Source organism: Athene noctua, chromosome 7 (assembly GCF_965140245.1).
Source record: "Athene noctua chromosome 7, bAthNoc1.hap1.1, whole genome shotgun sequence".
Classification (NCBI taxonomy): Eukaryota; Metazoa; Chordata; class Aves; order Strigiformes; family Strigidae; genus Athene; species Athene noctua.
Window position 1 is genome coordinate 24,731,226 of NC_134043.1, and position 22,031 is coordinate 24,753,256.

Sequence of the window (22,031 nt, forward strand, 5' to 3'; positions counted from 1 at the left end):
ATGCAAGTAGAATCAGTTATACAATTAAAAACATTCAAAAAACCTCCTTTGGACAAATCATTTAAACCAAAGTGAAACTGTTCCAACAACAGTGATTTTAGTTTTATGATAAACTTGGCTCAATTTATGCTAAAGGTTACTACTACTTATAATTCAGTTTTCATCAGGTTGTTTTGTTGTTTTTTTTTCCCAAGAAACCATCATGTCTACCTGCACTCTGAATGAGGAAAATATATTATGGTGTCCTGATGTAAATTTCAGTTTCAGTCCACTGTTCCAGATTTCAAGAGAAACAAGAGTTTTATGGTTCAGTAAAAAAGGGGAAAAAAAAAAAAAATTCTTTTTTAAGCCTTTATCCCTTACCCATGTACTTCTCTTAACTAGAGTGGTGTTAAGTTAAAAATACTTGGGAGTGTTACATTCATAGCTTTGCAAAACATATGCATACCCTGATGCAGAAGAAATTATTTGAGCACTGAAACTAAATTTTCTTAGTTGCAAGTAAATAGTAGACAGGATTGACTATAGTTCTTAGCTCAGCAATCAGGTAAAATACATTAATCACTATGTAGCACCTGCATTCGCTGTTTCTGAAAACCTAGAAATGCCTTATTGTAGCCAATGCTTGCCTTCGCAGGAAACCCTTGATATTGTCAGACTTCAGATTTACATTCAGCCAGGATATTTCCATGTTATTTATTCTTTTGACACTAGCTACTGCATCAACGGCACGTAAAACTACACTCCGAAGACCAGCAGACTTTAGTTGCTCCACTACTAAAACCATAATTCAAAGCGAGCATCTCATACCTGTGTCATACAGGCTAAGATGATTACCACTTGCTCTCAATTAAGCTTAAGTTTTTAAAATTAATCCACAAAGCTTTAAGTAGTAAGGTCTTAGCTGTCTGACATTTCTTTTTACACATCCACTGCAAAATGTGTGTGCCCCTCTGAGGTAAGTGGGCTGGCAAACTGTGGGCTTTAAAAAAGAGAGGACTTTAGATGATGAAATTTTCTCCCTTCAAAAGCTCAGAGGCTAGATTTGTCATCAGGGTTCATTAGTTTCTTCAGGCTTTTCCTCAAGGTATCCAAAAGACTATTTACAGTGAATGAGTTTTTGAAGAATAAGAGTGACATATACTGAGGAAAGCAAGAATTATTTCTTTAGTATCAATCTGGTGTATTTATAAACACTATAATATTTGAACACAGCACCTAGAATTACAGATGAGCATTCAGTCAAAAGAAGAAAACATCCAGTATGGAATTGCAGAAACAGGAAAAAAAAAATTGGGAAGAGTTAACTAATGCATATTCTTAGGACAGGATTAAACAATCTTTGCAAATAAGAAATTTCACATAACAGCTATACAGATCTTATTCAGTGAGAAGAGTCACAGGGAAAACAAAGAAGGCTAAACTGCTTGACTGTGGGAAATTAGAGGAAAGCATAAGGGGAGAATACTTGCCCTGATAATCTTCTGGCAATGGTGAATTCAGAAATTAATACTGTGTTATTCTTCACTGGTTTCAGCTTCATACTTTCCTGCCTGTTGTTTGCCACTATTACCTGTCTTGTTACTGTGAGCAAGGAGCAACTAAAAAGTCCATTCCCACTGTAGGGATATGTCACAGGAACACTCATATTTGCTCTTAACAGCCAAAAGAGGGGTAAGGGCTTTTTTTCTTGTTCTTCCTTTCACCTGAAACATCCTCCTACATGGCAACCACATTTATATATAAAAGTATATGTATAAATATAAATTTAGACATCTGAACACCGCAGAATAAATAGCTATGGCAAAGTAATTCTGACTTCCATAAAAAGGGGAAAAAGTTCACTAACAGCAGCCATGGAGTTATGTATATAGCTTTAATGCAAAAATGTAAACTAACCAGATATGCACACATTCTCAACAACAGTAATGCCATAACAGCCCCTCCTGTACTGGTTTGTGCTAGCGGCTTCTCTAAGTACTGTGTGGATGGAGAAACAGCTACCAAAACACAGAAGGCCAAGAAGCACAGAGAGGCAGTGTGTGAAAGTCTCTCAAGAATGGGTAAACTCCAGAGAAAACCAGCCCTGTTGAATTTGCAACAATTCACAAACTTAGAACACCAGCTGATTCTGTATGCTAGCATGAACATGCTGTACAATTCAGACAACATCCAAACCCACGATGGTTACTATATGCGAACAAAGACTACAGGATTATATATACACTCGATGAAGACATGGATCCCTTGAAAAACTTTCATAGAACCATAAGATGGCTGGAGTCGGAAGGGACCCTTAAAAATCATCTAGTCCAACCTTTCTGCCAGGCGCAGGGACATCTTTCACTTGATCACGTTGCTCAGAGCCCCATCCAACCTGGCCTTGAAAACTTTCTGAACATCTACCAAGAAGTCACTGGCATGTCAGTACAGCCTTCCACCAAGCAGCTGGGATTGGCCTCCCAGCTGTTGCTGCAACCAGATAACTATGTATGAGCAAGTTACAGCACTCTGAATACTTATTGGCTATTAATAACAACGGCTTAATTAATGGGTGTTTTAATAAATTCTGACTGTAAAACTGCATCTCCCTGGCTTGATCCCCTATTAGGAAAAAGGCAATTTGCAACTTTCAGACAAAGTGCTCTATGGAAACCTGATTTCAGCAATAGTCATAAGATTAATGCATAAATTCTGAAATGACTCTATAAAATTCTGAAAACAGAAACCTCACATGGACACAATTATTTCTGTATGGCATTTGAGCTTCGTTTATAAGATCAGAAATGATCCTCAACCATTAAGGCATTTACTGATGAGCGTGTTTATACAGTTGCAACCAAAGTATTTTCAATTTCCTCTTCTTGCACTAACTTGCTCTGTGCTACACTCTGAAAAGTGTGTGCATGTGCTAGTTGCTGCAACAATGTGGCAACAACACAAACCACAGATTTAAGAGGTATGGATATAAAGGAAATTGACATTTTTTTTAGCATATAAAAACAAAACCATAGGCACACCAGTCTGATAGAAGATACTAATTGGTCATCAAAGCATTGCACTAATGAAGTATAACTTCTGTCTGAAATAAAATAGCTTGTAAATATATTCTGCTAAAGAAGGAGAAAGAGAGATGACTTTGCAAGCATGAGATTAAGCCAAAGTGCTCTTTCCTTTACCCACATTTACAAGAAAGAAGTTTAACCTATTCAAAGATATCGGAGATATATTGAAAGGACCCCTCCAACTCTATTATTGAAACTAAAACCCACTGAACTGGAAAATATTTTATAGAAGAGGATAGTTACTTTATTTAAGAAGTGTTTTCAGATAGGTATACTTGCAAGTATTTTGTATCTAAAGGCAAATACAACGCAATAACTTCCTAATGCTACCTATGAACACAGAATTCTATACAGAAATGCAGACAGCCAAAACTAATACAGTAATTGATTATTACTGTAAGAAAGCAATTGTTTTTAAAATAGCTAATTCCCTAACTTAATTATCTGACAACCACCAAGCAACTTGTGAAACTCTGTTGAGAGTCACTGTTTAAAGTCCTGTTAATAATCAACTGTAATGAATTTGAAAGTTCTCAAAGAATAAGTTAGATTTCACTTACTTATTATTTTAAGGCTAAAAGGCTTTATATACTTCAACTGATATCATGGTCTATTCAGAGCAAAATATCAACTATTACTGAAGCCCAATAGAACTGCGGGAACTCTCAGAGAACTAGGAAAATAATTAAGCATAATTTTTTTAAGAGCATCTAAGAAATTCCTCTGACAGCTACAAGGAAAATTAGATCTGTCTTGCACATAAATTGACAGGCTGTAATCATTTAAGGCTACTGAAATATATTCAGCCAGTGAAATGGTTAGTGGCACACATTTATATATTAAAACCAGCTACGCCCTGAAAAAACCCAACCTTCCTTCCTTCAATACATCTACAGAAGGAGAATATAAAAATCTAACTGAGAAAACAGCAACACTCTGCTCACATTTCTCAACTTCTGCAGGCCACATTCAGCAGCAGCACACTCCAAGCAGCACCCTCATCCTTGCTCAGCTTGTCTCTACAATCAGACATCAGAACAGCATTGAGCAGCAGCATCTTTTCACTTCAGCACTGTTACAGTGACAACACTGAAATCACAGCATGAATGAGACAAGTTTATAAGTACTGCCAAGCATTGAGATATAATTTTCACTTGTAATGATGCTAATGAGATACTGAACCACTACTGTATAAAGATATTGTCTCCTGCCAAAATTAGAGTATTTGCAGTGAAAAAAACTAACGTCTGAAATAAAGAAGAAATCAAATGAAGACAACTTAAGATCTGGACTATGATTTGCTTAATCTAAGCAGTTCTTTACATGTATTCCTTTAAACTACTTTTACTATTTTTGAGACATGATTGCCATGATTACTTATGATTACTCATCCTTGCTAACTAATAAAACTCAGCAAAGCTTTGTAAATACAAATCTGAATCGAAACTCTTAAAATTCTATCACACACTTAAGGCTTTTCTCACACTGGTGCCTCTTGGCAGGATAAGAGAAGAGGTGCAAGTTGAAACCAGAAAGGTTCAGACTGGATCCAAACAAAAACACTTTCACCACAAGGACAGTCTGGCATTGGAACTAGAAAAAAAGGCTGACTAGAACAACCATATTGCTTTATTATGTTCTGCTCCTAATATTTTTATTTACTGAAGTAGGAATAGAAATAATTTCACTGATTTTGCTTTGTGTTCTTCAAGAGAACTGCACAGAATGAAAACACTTCAAGTCACATATCAAAGTTATCTTACTATTAAGCCATTTCTTTCTTCTTTAGAACAATAGTTCTAGAACTGATTTGGCTGCAACATCCTCTAGTGATAGAAAATATCTCAGTCTTGTATGAGTATTAAAGTAAACACTAAATAAGCAAATGCCTAAGATCACCACTTTTAAATATACTGCTATAGCTTAAAGAGTATAAAATTTGAAACAAAATTATCTGGTGCTTAGTTTTGAAAGACAGCCCATTCATCCCTGTACATTTCTGTAGAACATCCCCTGATGTTCTACAAAACAATTTACGGTAGAACACAGGATAAACAAAAATGTATGCACGAAGAGGCACAAACTGTTAGTACTATTGACAAAAAAAAGGAAAATTAAAGAAACTGAACGTTCTTTGCCTCTTTATGAATAATGATGTATAAAACAGGATAAAAACCCTCTTTTTCTAACACAGCATGAATATTAAATTTTATTTCCTTCCTAGCTTTACTGGACGGCCAGTGTGAGGCAAAGAAATAATTGCAATCAGTAAAGCTAACTAAAAAATTAAATTAATTATATATCCACAGAAATATGGCAAACAAAAATTCTTTACCTTTCAACCAACTGAGGAGTGTGGCTATCATCATGTACAACAAATGGATCATCAGAAGATTCAAAAAATAAATTCCAAAAAGAAAAAAAAAGGGTCTGACCTTTTCATCATTGGTAGTGGACTCTGGATGAGGTAAAGGACTATCTTGATGAGTTGTCTCTACAACAGAAGGTTCTTCAATTTTATTTCTTATAATTGGTGTTGCAAGAGGAGACAGATCTAGAGGCATCTAAGAGCGACAGTGTAAAAATTACTCAATATCTAAAAAATTAAAATACCCAAGAAAAGGTAAAAAACTAAAGAGAAATATCAGTCTTATAACAGTGGAGAGATGCTGATGTTTGGAAGATCTCAATGCAGATGCATTACCAAACCTATTTTTCCAACAACTGCATGAACACCAATCTTCAGTAATGCTTTGTCTTTCAACACCAATGCCAGACTAAGTATTTTCTTCTTGAGAATTAAAAAATACTTGTCAAGTTTTCCTTTCCCAAGAGTCACAGGAAAATTATAGCTGAGGAAGGACTGTGCTACACAAGAGTTAAAATAATGCATTATCCTTCTATAAATTATTACATGACATGCCACAAAGCACAAAATCCTAACTACATTTCCAAATTAAGAAAGCTACTCTGGACAATTAATTTCAAACTTCTTGCAGCAAATAATTATTGAAAAAGCAAGTTTTGTATTAATACTCAGGTAAAATCCACCAGGACATTCGAAATGCCACAACAAAATTAAGTTACAAAAATACTTAAAGCAATTCAATAGTTCTGAAAGCCTATACTACTGCATAGTCTTCTGTACAAATACTTTTGGAAGAAACTTCCCCCAAAGCTCACCTATTTACATTTTTCCAGATGTTTTTTTCAATTCAATTCCTAGCTTTCCTATGGAATATAGTACTAATGGGCAGGAAAGACTGTTAAAAGTAGAATATCTTTTCATACCGCATCTGAATATGAAATACTACAGAAAAAACTTAAACTATCCACCCTCTAGAAAGTGTGCTATTATGCTGAAATTTTCCACCTTGCCATCATTGTTTATAATTAACCAGAAATATGGCAGATTGCGTTTCTTCTCATAACACATAGGGCAGCTTGGAAAACTAGTATCAATTAAAGAAATTGTTAAAATGTTTAAAATACTTTGCAATATCTATAACCTCCTCCAAGGCAGTGGTGAATCACACAGAAGATAAAATATTAGTAAATTCAGAATTGGTATTACCATATGTAGTGTTTTAAGAAGAGTGTGCATACACCAGTTCAAAAAAATTCAAAAAAATCCGGAGTTGGTATAGTTGCAGTAACAAAGCAAGGGTGAGGCTTTGTCAGGAATGGATAATAATTCACCCTATTCACAAATACCTATTAAAATCTTTACTGAAAGAAAATGCAAATGCTGATTCTGCAAAATCTGTATACATAAGTATAAACAAATATTTTTTTATCACTGCCTATGGAAGTCAACCAGGTAATCAAACAAAGGCAAAATTATTCAAAGGGGACATTGAACAAAATCCATTTGAATAAGTGTTTAAATGTTTGGGCCCCTAACCAGTTATGACTGGGAAGTATTAAAATAAAGAGAAGAAAACACATTTAAATGTATGGGAAGTGCCTCATAAAAAGTTGCTAAACAGATACAGTCCACATTTTTCTTACATTTCAATCTGTATGTTTAAAAAAAGTAATGCTTAGGTTGTGATTAATAATTTCTAGGCAAAAGTGATTTCAATACATAGTGAATATAATTATAACCAAATTACTGACACTTCTTTAGTCAGTATTTAACTATCATTATCATGACTATTGATTCTTTGAGTAACATCGGTATTTTAAAAATAATCAAAATCATTGTTCACATACTATTCTTTTCACATGGGTTTCTGGCAAATGCTTTTCTTTCTGCAAAAACTGTTTACTTTTCAGACTTTTTTTTTTTGTTTATTAAGGGCTTAATGAATTTTCAATCAAAGATAATCATTAACCTCAACATATATAGACTAGATACTTAAAGAATTCAGACAAAATCAATGTGTCCCATTAATTTTGCATAGTTAGCATGGACAATCAGGTAAACTAAGCTTCAGAAGAGTAATCTTAGATGTGTATTCTCTCCATGCAGCATATATAAGCAGCTGGCAAATTATTACTGGTATAGTTTAAAGAAGGCAATACATAAACTTAAAGTTTGCTTTTTTAAATGGAATTTCTGATACGAAAAAAACTAGCAGCTCTGAAAAGTTAGTTTTTGGACATACTTTCTTAATGTCATCTTCAGAAGCCTTTTTAAACTCATTTTCAAAAGGACTTGCTAATTCATTGAATAAGCCAACTTCTTCACAGTTCTTCAGGAATCGAGTTGGTGTTGGTGTCTGATCTGAAATGAAGCGTATAAAAACACCACAATTTTATTTTTAAAATACCATTTATGAACCTACTTATTGTAAATATTTTTCAGCATGAAAGCTAACTGAAAGAGACGACATGATTAAGAACTCTCTTATGCAGGCTTGCAAGCAGGCTCTTTTCTGCCTTGCAGGGAGACCAACCAGAAGGCACACTCCACCTGCTGGAGACAAGCAAATGAAGTTTGCAAACCAATAAGCCCCTTGCAGTTTTGGGAGGGTATCAAAGCATTCTTCTGCCTGTGTCCAGAAACCAGAGGGAGCTCTTCTCAAGTGCTTAGTCTAGCAAGCAGATCACTTTACTGAGCAAGCAGGCTCTGTTTTCAAATAAAGATAAGGCCTACAGGAAGGCTTTAATTAAAAAAAAAAAAGGGGGTGAGAAAAAAATGTACAACTCACAGTTCACTTCTTTCTTCTCATACTGTGAAAACAGTAGTGATTACTTTCAACTGCATGGAACTTTTAGAAGGAAGTGTGATATTGTACACAAGATCATACTGACTCCTATGATGCCTGTACAGTCAAGCTGGAATCATAAGACTTGTGGTATCTGGATGACTACTGCAGGAAGCAGTTTCCAAAAAGTCTTTTTGTAAAGTTTTTGGTACTGTGTGAATTCTCTCTATTTCACTATTATTACCAGGTCTTAATTAACCACATTTGCCATGAAGTTACCTGCATTTAAAATACTGTAAAGTGGCCTTATGTGCACTTTATATTTATGACTAACAGTTCACACACTGATGGAATGTGGCTGCAAAGAGGCAGACGCTGCCATGGTTTAATTCTCAAACACCCAATTATTTGACAGGCCCCCTTTCTTACAGTATAATTGCCGAGGATCATGTTTAGAATTTTAAAATGTGTAACTGCTGGTTTAAGAGTAACAATTTTTTTTGTCTGCTCATCCTAACAAATTAGCTACTTATAAGAGAAAAAAAATATCCAGGAAATCTCCAAAAGCCTTTGTGAAGTTCATTTAGGCTGTTCCACCACTGACGAAAACCAGTCTGATTACAACTTTAGAATAATTAGCATGTGCTATCTTCATTCAAGAACTTTAAAACGTCTAATGCTATCGATCACCCGTTGGTGATTGCTTCTGATCCAGGACAAACAAAAAAAAATTTAGTTACAACTGACCAAGGGTATGTAATGAATTCTGAGGTGGAAATACAATAAAAGTATTTTGAATTTAAGCTAAAATAAATACAAAATTTTTCTCTTTTTTTCTACTATTCCATTTAAAGAATAATAATTACCAATTCCTTCTTCTAATGTCAACATAGTATGTAAAAAACACTACATATTTTAAAATTTGAGTGACAACTAGTATCAGTGAATAATTAAAACTTTAAATACAGTTTAATATTGTTACAGATCCTGCTAGGAACAGTCTTTATTAGTCTGTGTTCTTACTGAATGCTTATTGCACAATTTATTCAATTATTAAAGTATTGATAATTGAAAAATATTTAAATTATATAGCAGAACCAAATAAATGTTACTTAAGGAGAATAATACTGGTTTCAAATTCTGACAAAAGCTAAATATGTAAGGAATGCCTAAGGGCACATTGCAGACAACTACAGTGAAGAAAATATTTCATACTGTCTTAATATAAGTCTATGCATTAAGTTCAGAAAATACATAAAATGTATGCCTATTCCACAGAAAAGTGAATAAACTAGTTATAAAAGTATATACTAACCAGCCACAATGACACTATCATTACGAGCCGGACCAAATTTCAGTGTCATCTCATGTTTATGTTTATGGACAGCCAAATGATCCTCATTGGTAAAACGCTGCAGCAGAAAGTTTTAAGAAATAGTTGTAATTTTGAGTGTGAACAAAGTAAATGCAATTCTACAGAAAGTAACTTTTACAACATGTAAAATTATCATTAATATGTTAACAGACAGTCCTCTTAAGCAAATATATCTTGCTCCCTGGTCAACAGTACCAAGCAGAAATACTGTAAAACTCAAGTTATGTTCATCGTAACTAAATAGTAATGATATCAGGGAAATGGTAGTGTAAATGCCCACATTCATGAAAAAGTCCAAGATAAAATTTCAGCATGCTGCACACTTCATCAGCTGTTAGCAAACAGCCATTTGCTATACTAATGAATCTTGACAATGTTTAGTAATTGATTACTACTATTTGATTTCTGTATTGTATTATCACAATAATGAGAATTGATCTGTATCACAAACACAGACTTGACTGTATTTAATAGTGTAAAATTAAAATAAAGTATAGCTCCTGCTTCTGGCCATGTCATATATGCGAGGCAGATAGAATGGGAAACACTGGAATAATGTCTGAAAACAGAAAAGCTGTGAATGAACTAAACCCATTAACATTTTAAAAACCTCCCAAGTTTTCAGAAGTATGCTAATTTCGTGCATACTTCCCCCCAGATTTGGGGTATATTCTACAAAAAAAGCAGTAAGCGGACAAACTAGGTGCTGTAAAAAAATATATTCTTACTTTAATAACTTGAAATCTGCTATGTACCCATAATTTTGGGTAAAGTTAGTGTTTCAATTGAGATAATCTAAGAAAATGTTTCCCAAGATGCAGGTTTCCTAAAAAGAACTCATTTTTACAGAACATTCAAATTCTTACTTTTCTTTGTGAACATTTGAGTCCCAAATTATGTTTCTGATTATTCCTCAATAATTTAAGTCACTCCACATATATCTTGTAACAGATACACAGCAAGTCTCATCTCTCAGAAAACAATACAGAAAGCAGAAAGCTTAGCTGACCTCAGAGTACAGTTATCCAGAATATTTCTGTGAGAAAGGACAAGGATATATGGAGCTGAGAAGGAAATTAGAAATGCAGGTTCACTAAAGGCAGGGCGATACAGGCCGGACACTTTTTTTGTTAGAACTTCATTGCCAAGGGTTCCAAACACCCAGGTCTCCATAGCTCCTGTGCCTTATCTCTAGATACATCATAGGCCAGAAACTTCGGTGTTCTTATCACGCTAAGATACTTAAATACATCTTTCTGTCCCCACTATGTGATGGACAGGCTCCTCCAGAGGGAACAGGATCTCCAGATCCTGACACCCTCTGTCTTTTCTATAGTATGAGCTGGCATCTGGAGAAAACTTGCCCATTTTCAGGGACATGGACTTCTCTCTTCTCCTTCATTGGAACGAGGGATTGCTGTAGCCTCATGATGAGACTTCTATAAGATTCAGTTGCCAAAACACTTCTGACAGAGCTTACATTGAAATGAGATTCAAATAGGATGGGGACAAACATGCTGCTTAGGAGAAGACAGTCCTCTTCTGTTACTTTTGATGTCTCTGAACATATTAGACATAATAAGAAATCTTAGTCCCTTCCTGTTTTAAATACAGAAGGCTCCATTAACATAACATTAATGCTGTCATCAAAAACTAAGGTTGTAGAATAAAAATGAAAATATTTAACTCAAAATTCAAATAAATCCAAGTGCATCAATGCAATTAAAAAATACAACTTGTTTAAGAATCAACTCTACATAAAGGCAGCAGAGAATATAATGAAAAAATTCAGCTTAAGAAATTAATTCTAAAGGATGCAGGGATGTCCATCTCACACAGAAGATAATACAAATTCCTTTATTTTCAGGTTATTAAAGTGTTAGGACAGCTTCCTTTTAAGCGACCATCTGCTAAAACACTCAATATTTTAACTTTTCTGCTCACATTCAGCTCTATATCTACTAATATATTAAAACTGTATTAGGAATTGAAATACATTGTGGCATGCACACCATTAGCATCTTCCTATACACAAAAATATACATAAATAAAAATTGTGCCATTAAATATTTGCAGTCACCATAGTTGTGAAGATTAGTACCAAGTAAACTTCACAATGAGCTCCCCACTCATTCAGAAATCCAGCTCCCCATTCAGAAATATTCTGAAAAATACAGGTTTCCTGATACAAATTAGGATGTTTCTTGATTTATTTTTTTGTTAATGAAAGCAAATAAAACAGGGCTAACGAAATTGTTTTCAGGTCAGAAAGGGTAATCGAATTAGTCTTTTTCTATGGATAGCATTTTCTGAATAAACACACAAAATGCTTCAAATTCTTGCTGTCACCTGCTTTTCGGCAAAACACAGATATTTTCTACCAATTATAATAAATTCCCTTTTCTTCGATCTCTAGAAATACATTTCACTGTTTTACCTTTATTTCATGAATGTTAATAGCTTCAGGTCAGACCATTACCTGGCCACATCCAGGGGCAGTGCATAAAAAGGGTTTGTCATCACTCATATTCCACAGGTCGTTGTGCTACCTGTATTAAAATGAGAATGGAACAAATTCTACAAATATTGCAACAAATTATGAATACATCAACATTCACACGATATTTCAATATCCTATGGGTAAGATTTTTGCCTTCTGGCTACAATAAGAATCTAAATACTTGGGATTCAAGTAGATTTTGAATTCCAAGCTCTGTCAGGAAGGTACACAAACCCCAACAGAGACACAGTAGCTTTTGAACATACATCTCAGTCAGAAAGGCAAGTATTTGTTGGTAACATGAGTAATTGCAAAAAGTATCTGAAAAAATATCTGAAAACATAGTTAAGGGATCTTGTTACTGAATTAAAAATTCATTGTAATAATGATCCAATTCCCACAACTAAAAAAAAAAAAGAACAAAGCAGCAGACAATACCAAATAGTCAAGGATATAGTGCCAACAGATGAGAAAAAGTGGTTGATTCCTTAGTCTTATTATAATCTTTAAAGATCATCTTTAAAGGTAAGTTAGCAGATAGCTCTTTATGTAAACTGTTACAAATTTAACTACAAAAACATGTACTTTAGTAATGTTTCATCTATACAACTAAATGACCAACAGGCTAAGAAATATTTAAGAAAGAAGTAATAGATATCAAATAAATTTTGCGCTGTTTTACATACTAAACACATACCTGCCAGATTTCACATATAAACCTGTTTCATAGGGAAACTATCATATCCTCCTTTTCATGGCAATGAACTGTAATTGAAATAAAATATCAATTACTATGTATATCAAACATGTAATAATATATGATTTGTAAAGATAAATGACAATGTGCCCACTATTCACCCTTGAAACACAACAGTTTTTCAAAGAAACGTTTTAATTCAATACATCCACTAATTAGTTATGCCTTCTCTCAGACAGAAAGAGATGCCTCTACTCTCTCATCCTGCAAGCACAGAACAAATATCACAAGGTAGCATCACTCCGCTTCAGGATGAGAAAGAGGGACACAGACAGAATTGAGCCAACCTGTGCTGGACAATGCATGAAACCAGTATGTGCATGCTGTGACATCAACGACAAAAAATAATAAAATTCTGGTACAATGAACATATAAAATCAAGATATTGTTGTTACATCACTAAAGCCAACAGTGATGAGTAACTAATCTCAACACTAAAGTTATTTCATTTTAAGGTCAAGTAACAAGGGGGGGGGGGGGGGGGGGGGGGGGGGGGCAGGAAGGGGACAAATGTACCAAATTAGCCAGGAGATGACAAGCACTGTCAACCCATCTGTGGCTTTACCCTGGAGGAAATACATTCATCTTTAAATATGACTATTTGTATGGAGATCTAACAATGTTAGTTCTGAACACTGATCAGCTTGATGAAGCAAATAAAGATGAATAAAGATGTCTTTATGGTTAAAGATCAGAAGCAGAATAAATTCATCTCTCCTGCAGCAGGCTGGTCATGAAAAATTGCAATGCTTCTGAAACCACCTAACCATCCTAAGGATGTATACTTCTAGTACACCATTTAGTACTAGACACAAGACAGATTAAGCAAGCATAAGCAAATCATTTTAAGACTTAATATCTCAGATATCTGTAGGGAACATGTTACCTGATCCTTTTGTCTGCGTCTGTACAGTAAAACACTACTGTATAGACTTTCTGGACGTTACTTCAAGAAGAAGGAGATCCCAGTGTTCTTGGTCATGGACACTGAATAGCAAAGAAGAAAAACATGGAATGGAGGAGATTCCAAAGTGTCACTTCTAAATATATACGTTCAACAGAATGAGGATACTGAGCTGAGATCGCAAGCCAAGAAGTGATGAATGGCTGCCAGAAACTTTAGAGTCTTTGGCACAGACTACTCAGGGAAACATTTATGTCCCAAAGAAAGGATGCCAAAGCAAATCAGGGCTGGAGATTGTTCTGCTGTTCTTTGCAAAGAGTTCATAACCTGTCTCAAGTTTCTGAAGGGATGAAATATTTCTTGAACTGTTCAAACTATTGGTGACAGTACTAAGTTCATAAAGAATATTAACAAGGCTATGGGCAAGTCTGGATGCTGATAACTAAGGCTTCAGCGTAAAAAAACATGGCCCTTATCAATGAAGCTTTAGAATTACATCCTTGTATTAGCTGTTAAGTGTCTGTTGAAGTTCCAGATATCTCATGAGCTGCTTATCCTTGTTCAGCTACGCAACACTTTTTTTTTTTTTTAAATGCAGGTTCAAAACTAATGGAGTCAGTCTCCTTCAGATTTCAAAAGGAGTTTGCTTTGTTAAATCTTGATCATAAGGCACCATATAGGTATATATGGCTACAATATGCACATATATATTATGAGCAGAAGAGCTATATCCGTACTAGAAACATCCGAAGGTGTAAGAAATGTTTCTGGGTTTTTTTTATCCAAAGGATTAAGATTTTGATTAACAAAAGTGCATGTAGGGCATTTTTTCTACTCTGTTACTACAGGTTGTTGTTGATCTTTAACAAGTACATAGTATCAGCCAGAAAATCTACTTCATCCATACTGTTAGTGTTTTTCTTAGGTCATAAGCTGTAAAGTCTGCTTGTTTTCTCTTTTAAAGCAATATTACCAAAACACATATTTGCATATGAAGTCAATATTTGATTCCATGTTTTGGTTTGTGAAGCCTATGAATTTTGAATGCCTGATTTATAAACTAAAAATCAGTCCTCATGAAAAAGAAAAAAAAAGTATTGTCCTCCTGGCAAACTTACTGGAAAACATGTTGGAGATAAATTCATTTCCTGATCTTTGTAATATTATTTGACTGCAGGCCACAAGGAATTTTGTGAGGTAATGCCTTGTAAAGGGATTCCAGCTAACATCTGAGGGGAAAAAAAACTATCCTGAAGCACTGAAATTTCTGCACTTAAAAAAGTTCACTCATGCATTCCACCAAGACCTCGGACATTATAAATTTAAACAGAAACTGGCTCTGACAGGATGGAAAGACAAAGGGCTCACATTCGTTAGTGTAGCCAAAAAGGATTGTATTTACCTATTACAAAGACACAACGCAAAGCTTGCACCTAGAAAGAAATAAGTCCATGCAACAGTGCAGGCTGAGGGCCAACTGGCTGTCAAGCAGCTTTGGGACAGAACCTGTAACTCCTGATGGACAACAAACTGAACACAATTTAGCATCACATCGCTTGCAGCACTGAAAGCTAACAGCCTACAGGGCTGAATTAGCAAGAGCACAGCAACCAGACCAAGGGAAGTGATTGTTCTCCTTTACCTAGTACTCATGGGGCTGCAGCTGGAGGGCTGTGTCCAGTTTTGAACCCCTCAAGACATGACAAACTGGAGAGAAACCAGCAGGGGCCCTACCAAAATAGTCAGGAGGTATCAGGAGTATACAAAAGGAGTATCAGGAAGCAAAGTTTGTTCAGCATGGAAAAGGAAGGCTAAGGAAGGTCTACTTGCTGTCTTACACTACCTGATGTATTGTTGTAAAGACATATCCAGACTCTTGAGTAGCATACAAAAGGATGAGATGCATCATTCACAAGCCACACCAAGAAAGCTAAAAGCAAGTATAAGGGGAGAGGGGAAAAAAAAAAAAATCATACAGTAAGGGCAGCTGAACACTGGAATGGGTTGCCCAGTGAGGCTGTGGAAACTCCATCCTTGGAGATACTCAAAATTTGAGTGGATGAAATTCTGAGCAATCCAAAATAAGTCTGAAATTTTAAGAATACCATAAAGATGTCATAGCCAGAAACAGAGGTGAACAACAGCAAAAGACAATCCAAACTTGGGTAATGTTCTGACAGCTTTAGAAGACTTAGCATGGTTAACTTTACAGCCCAACAGCTAAAACTGTTGCTGCTAGGGAAAACAAACAAACCCCATCTTTTGCCTCCTCTTTTCCTTCTGGATTGTCTGTTGCCTGACAGGAATTACAAGACTAAACACACAGAAAGCAAATTTTCAAAAAAGAAGTTTGTGATTGCCATGCTAATTTCAAAAGGCTGTTGGAAACCTACTGTTCTAAAGAATTTAGAAAATACTCTTCCCCTAAAAACCAAAATAGCAACTTAAACACCATCTTGACAAAAATGTTATTCACCTGACCAGATGAGAAATGAAATACGTAAACCGGCTAACCTGACTGCTAGAGATGAATTATAGACACCTTGGATTGTTACCCAGGCAACAGCAAACACCTTGTCCCATAGAAAAAAGATGGTTCCTGAAGCAATCCAATCTGAATGAGAAACTCCAGCCTTATCTCTTCAGATAAACTGAAGAATTCAGTGAAATGATTCTTACCACAGCCCACTGAACTGCAACTTTCTTCTACAAGTCTTCGAACCCTAAATTCCTTTCAGTAGCATAAAGAAACCCATACAAAGTTACACTGAGAAATAGGATCAGAGCTGAACATGGGAAAACCATGAAATAACCTCAGCAGTATAATCAACTTTGCTACTTAAATCAGAAAGTAATCTCACTTTTTTGGTGTTTGCTCCATACTTTGAATGCAAAGGTAAAATACTTTCACATCACACCTACTTAAAATGTTGTAAGCTTCTTTTATCACTTTTGGAAAGCAAACAGTACAGTAAAATATATAAATAAGTATATATACATGTTTAAAATATATATAATATGGAGAAATAAAACCAGGTTTTTTTACTAACATTCAGTACAGGGTGCTTATTTAAAAAATAAAGATGTTTCTATAAAACATCACACTAATGTTTATCTAAATATGCTGCAAAAATAGCTTCAACAATTATTTGTATTAATAAGACTTTAATTAAACATCGTAGTTACACTTTCTGTAAACTATTACTACATACTCTGAGGCTTGCTTCTGAAATAGCTTCCTGCAGACAATTTGTAAAAGAATAGTCATACACTGACTTAAGGAATGTCTTGTTTGTTTATTTTACTGGTAAAGGTTCTTCTGCTTTCTCTTAATCCCCTACATATAGGAGTACAGAAAACACAACTGACACATTTCAATTTTTTTTTCTATTAAACATTTAAATAGCTGTTTAAAATGTATGCATATTGACAACCCTTACAAAAGCCTCTCCAAATTTGCTGAGAAAAATAATTCTTCACAAATTCTTGGTAAAGATTCATCAGACTTGTAGCTAAAGCCTCGGAATACTTAATCTGTATAAAGCATGCTGTATGTCAAAAGACCTCTGTGCACTAACCTGCTCATGGGCTGCACAGTCTTACCCTGCAGCTACTTATTCTAAGCACCGTAGCAATACAAAGACTGCCCTCCTGTAATGTCAGGGCTAACACAAACAGAATGAAAGAAAATAGCCTGAACTGAACACAGAAAAGACTGACAACAATTTAAAACAACATAAACAAAAAAACCAACACCACACAAAACTTGACTTTTCAATGTCAGTGTTCCTCTCCATGGCCAACATGCAAGAAGAGATGCACATTCTCACAAGTTTGTCACCCTCCTAAACTGGGTAGTCCACAGAGGGTAATCTGACAGTTTGCCAACTACAGTAGGAGCTGATTTATCTCCTACTGCTTACGTGGGCTGCAAACTCAAGTTTTGTAGCTAGACTGACCACTCACATGTGGCTCCAACTCAAGAAACATCTGTACATTCTGGTTCCAAGAAAATAAAAGTTGGACAAAAACTTTATGGCCTCGTTGAGACAAATCAGAATGATAGTAGTCCATCAGCATCAAGTCTCCCCTGGGTCTATATATTACAAAGTGCTTAAGTTACAGTATCAGTGATGTATTTTCCTATGGAAGTTTTCATTTCCTCAAGACTGATCACGTCTATTCAACATTTCCTTTTGTTCTTTACATTTGATCTGGGACTGTGCCCCTTTTTACTGCCACATACAAACCCTCACTGTATACAGAATTGTTAACTCTTAGTAACCATTTCTGTAGACCACATCATAGTGTGTAATGCCTTTAGGTAGTGTAAGATTTTTAAGATATTACTTTAAAGCTTAGCTTTATAATAGGAAACCAAATCATAAAAGGTCAAGGTCAAAATTTTTCAAAGTGTTTATCAACTTCAAGAGTTCTGCTTGAGGTACATACTTTTACAAATTAAAGTGGACTGAATATATTTGCCACAGTAAAGAATAATATTCTCTTAATGGTTACCTAAAGAGTTAAATTTAGTGGTTTGCTCGGCTCCATAAAACTTTAAGACGTGCTTCTTTAGATGAAAAAAAAGGTAGCTATTTTTGCTTTCCAATTTTCAACATTTCAAAATTAAGAGAGATGGCTTTCTCATGCAACCAAACAAATCAACATAAATCTAAATGAACAGGACACTTTTATACTTTCAGTACTTGCATACAGCATTGCAAAGCAGAAATTTTAAATCACCTCCCACATTTAAGTCTATCTTTATTTCCACAATTTTCTATAGAGACAGACTTTCAAGTTTTGTTTTCAGTAAAAATCAGAAGTTAGTATGTAGAATACAGCACTTTATAAGTAACATAAATAAAACTAAAATGCATATTTTAAAAGAAAAAAAATATTGTTCCACTTACCTGGAGGGACTGGAACAGCTCTTTTTCAGTTTCCTACAAAGCAAAAGAAGAAATGTGAAGCAAAAGTGTTGCAATTAATAATTGACCATTACAGTCTCCTTTCAAAAGTCTTTTGACTGACTGTATTTGGGTGATGCCATAGAATGTAGCATTCCTAAAAAATAAAACTGTACAATGAAGAAAATTCCTCCTCATAGAGAAAGCGGGATCACCAGGGAGTAGCTTGGTAGATTTTGCAAGAAAAGTGTAAGCCATAGTCCAGAATATTTAAAGGTTATGAACCTCAAAAACTGGCAAACAGGAAAATGGGAGCTCCTTCTTCACACTTCACTGCTTAATAAAATGGTTGTGCTATTTCCTAGAAGACACATGACCCATTTCAGAGAGTTCTAGGGAAGAATAAGGAAGAATTATAATGCCTGTAGCAATGCTCTGATTTTTTTTCTTTTAAAAAGTCAGATATTGGGCACTTTTTGCTGATGTTATTAGTTAATGGCTTGTAATTGATGTCTAAAGTTAATTCCATACCTTCCATGGTTTGTCTAATATTCTATAAAGGGGAGCTTGCATCTTTTCTTCTTGTCCAGATGATAAGTGAGGACAACTGACTTAAGTTCAATTGAAAACAAGAAAGCCAGTTGGGCAGACAATCATATGTACAAGACCAAAGCAAATATGTTACTTCAGCTTTGCTGAAGGAGCAGGCTTTTTTTCACCTGGAGGTACATTTCTGGCAAATGGAGAGCACTAATGGAATAAAGAAAGATCCTGAGGCCTAACACTTCCTGTTGGCTCAATATGGCAGCTCCTAAGTCAACCCCCTGGCTTAAGTATTTTTCAGAGATGCCGTGATGTTTCTTTGACTTACTGGAAATTCATGCTGTGTGAATACAGCTCTCGTAGATAAGTGAAAGGCCAAAGAACCTCAGAGAAGAAATATACAGCAGTTAATATTCCACTGATCTTTTCACAATTTCCTTTGAGAGATATCAGGACTTACCTTCCTCAGCTCATTTATCTAGGTTTGAACATCTTAACACTGTCCATCAACCTAACAAACATTACAAATCCAATCTCCTTTTGCTACATTACTTTCAACAAATTAAAAAAAAAGCTTAACAAAAAGTTACTTCAGTTTTACATTTTTTCAGACTGCATCCCTGAAGCATAAAATTGAACACAATAATTAAGAATTGAATTTAAAAAAAATAATCTTTATGTGTATCATAAATACCCCACTACAGGACTTCTATTGCTCATTAAAACAGAATGTTCTTTTTCCTGTAAGCAATAATGTAAGTGACCATTGGCATTTACCTAGAAAGGAAAACATACTACATTGCCTGGAATAACTTATTGAAGAGGAACTCCTATCTGAACTCAAGCTAATGGAAAAGTTCTTGGGCTGAACTGAAACTGACGCAGAACAAAGTTGGAAACAGTAGAGCGTAAACTTGAAAAAATTTATTTATTGAATAATTATTAAATATTGACTCCTATTTTTATCACAAACTACACCAAATGCCTCCTTATTTTATTGATTTGAAACAAATGCAGTTAAGTTATGCAGGAGGACAATGAAGCTTATCAATTATTCCAAAAAATAAGTTAATAGTATTGAATCACGTTTTTCAAAACAGTTAGTTATTTTTAAGAAACCATTAAAAATGTGGAGATTAGAAATAATATATAAACTTTTCAAGTTAGTAAAGCTTCTCGGAGCTAAAAATATGCATTTGTAAGTTTAAACTAATTAAGAGTGGAAGGAGAAAAAAAAAAGAATAGCTTATGACAGAAAAAGCCTTTTAGGCACTAGATACAGCCAAAATTTAATTAAACAAGATTCAAAAGAATATCATATTTCAGGCCACTCTTCTGTCACAAAAAAGAAGTCCCATGAAAACCAGAATTATTTATAAAATTATGTATGATCGATTATTAATACCTGAAAGTCCCTTATATTAGATGCTGCATTCTAGTGCAAGGAAAGAGGTGACAGCATCACTATTTGAAGATAAACATCTCTGGGAGAAAGCCACATAATGAAAAACAAATGAGTGACACAGAACGCACGGATGGGACATGGAAACACACTCATGGATTTCACTCCAAGAATAAGGATGCAAAAACACTGCAGAAAAATAAGACTGCAGAAGCAACATGGCAGCACACATATCCTCCAGATGCAAACACTAAGTGACATTGTGGCATAAAGCATTTGTGGCTAAACCACTATGCAGCCATCACTGCTTGAGGGTCTGCGATGTGCTTTTTCACGTGAAAGCTTCAGAAACCTTGTATTCAAGACAACTCGAGAAGCATAATGCACAATAACGGGCAAAGTCAAGGGGGCAGAAGGTCCACGGCCACGGCCAGATCCCAGGCAGGCCAACACTTCCCTCTGGTGCAGAAAAGCTTTCTTACCCTCCCCCGCAACACCAACCCCCCCCGCCCCGTACCACTCTCGGCACCCTCCGCACCGGCACCGGGTAGGGACCGAGATCTCCCTTCAGAGCAGAAGATGAATGCAGGGAAAGGCCTCCTTGCAGCTGAGCTGAGCCGGAAAAGCCAGGCCTAGCTGCCCCCTTCCTCCCGCCCTTCCCCCTGCCTTTCACCGCCCGCCGCCGCCGCCGGCCGGGCCAGGCACCGGCAATGCCCCCGCGGGGCAGCCCGCTTCCGGATGCGGGGAGATGCACCCCCCTTCGCCCGCTCGCCTTCCCGCCCCGCCCCGCGGGGCGCCCGCCAGGACCCCTACCTCCGGGCGGGTAACGGTCTCCGCGGCGCCGGCCGGGCCGCCCCGCCCCGGCTCTAGGGGCGGCGGGAGCCGCAGGCCGCGGTGGGGGAGGGGGCTGCCGTGGAGAGGAGCGGCGGCGCCATGTTACTCCCTCCCGGGTATCCCCCGCCTACTGCCGAGCAGGGCCGCTCCCTCTCCTCCGCCCTCGGTGCGCGCACTCGCCCGCCCGGGCGCCGCCGCTGCGCGGAGGCAGGAGGAGGAGCCGCCGCCGCCGGGCCGCGCCGCGCTCGTGTTTACAAACTCACCCCGGGAACGCGGGCCGAACCGCACATTAAAGGCCGGGTCCCCCACAGGCTTCCGTCCCCTCTCGCGAGAGCTCCGCTGACATCTCCGCGGCAGCGGGGAGGCGCCAGTCACGCGGCGGGGCGGGCGGGGCGCGGCGCGCGCCGCTGATTGGGCGCTGTGGGCGGGGAGGCCGGAAGCGCCGCGTGCCTGGGCGCGGCCGGGCGCCGCCGCCCGTGACCGACGCGCCGGCCCTGCGCCCCGCTGCCGCACCCCCGCGGCCGGCCAGGGGCTGCCCCAGCCCCGCCACGCCGCTAGCCGGCGTTCGGAGCGGGAGCGCCCGCC

At 36.9% G+C, this 22,031-nt stretch overlaps 1 protein-coding gene across 3 annotated transcripts in view; it reads right to left on the minus strand.

Annotated features, from left to right (window-relative positions):
* Nucleotides 1-21,805, minus strand: part of ATF2 (activating transcription factor 2) — a 51,836-nt gene extending 30,031 nt beyond the window's left edge. For 2 of the 3 annotated variants that reach the window (XM_074910517.1, XM_074910514.1), the window contains exons 1-7: nt 21,710-21,805; nt 18,671-18,703; nt 12,791-12,858; nt 12,073-12,142; nt 9,534-9,630; nt 7,676-7,794; nt 5,501-5,629 (exon numbers count right to left, since the gene is read on the minus strand). In XM_074910517.1, the coding sequence (XP_074766618.1) occupies nt 5,501-5,629; nt 7,676-7,794; nt 9,534-9,630; nt 12,073-12,120 (393 nt within the window). In that variant the 5' untranslated portion in view covers nt 12,121-12,142; nt 12,791-12,858; nt 18,671-18,703; nt 21,710-21,805. The other variant, XM_074910516.1, reaches the window with a different exon arrangement.
* Nucleotides 21,806-22,031: the final 226 nt, after the last annotated feature.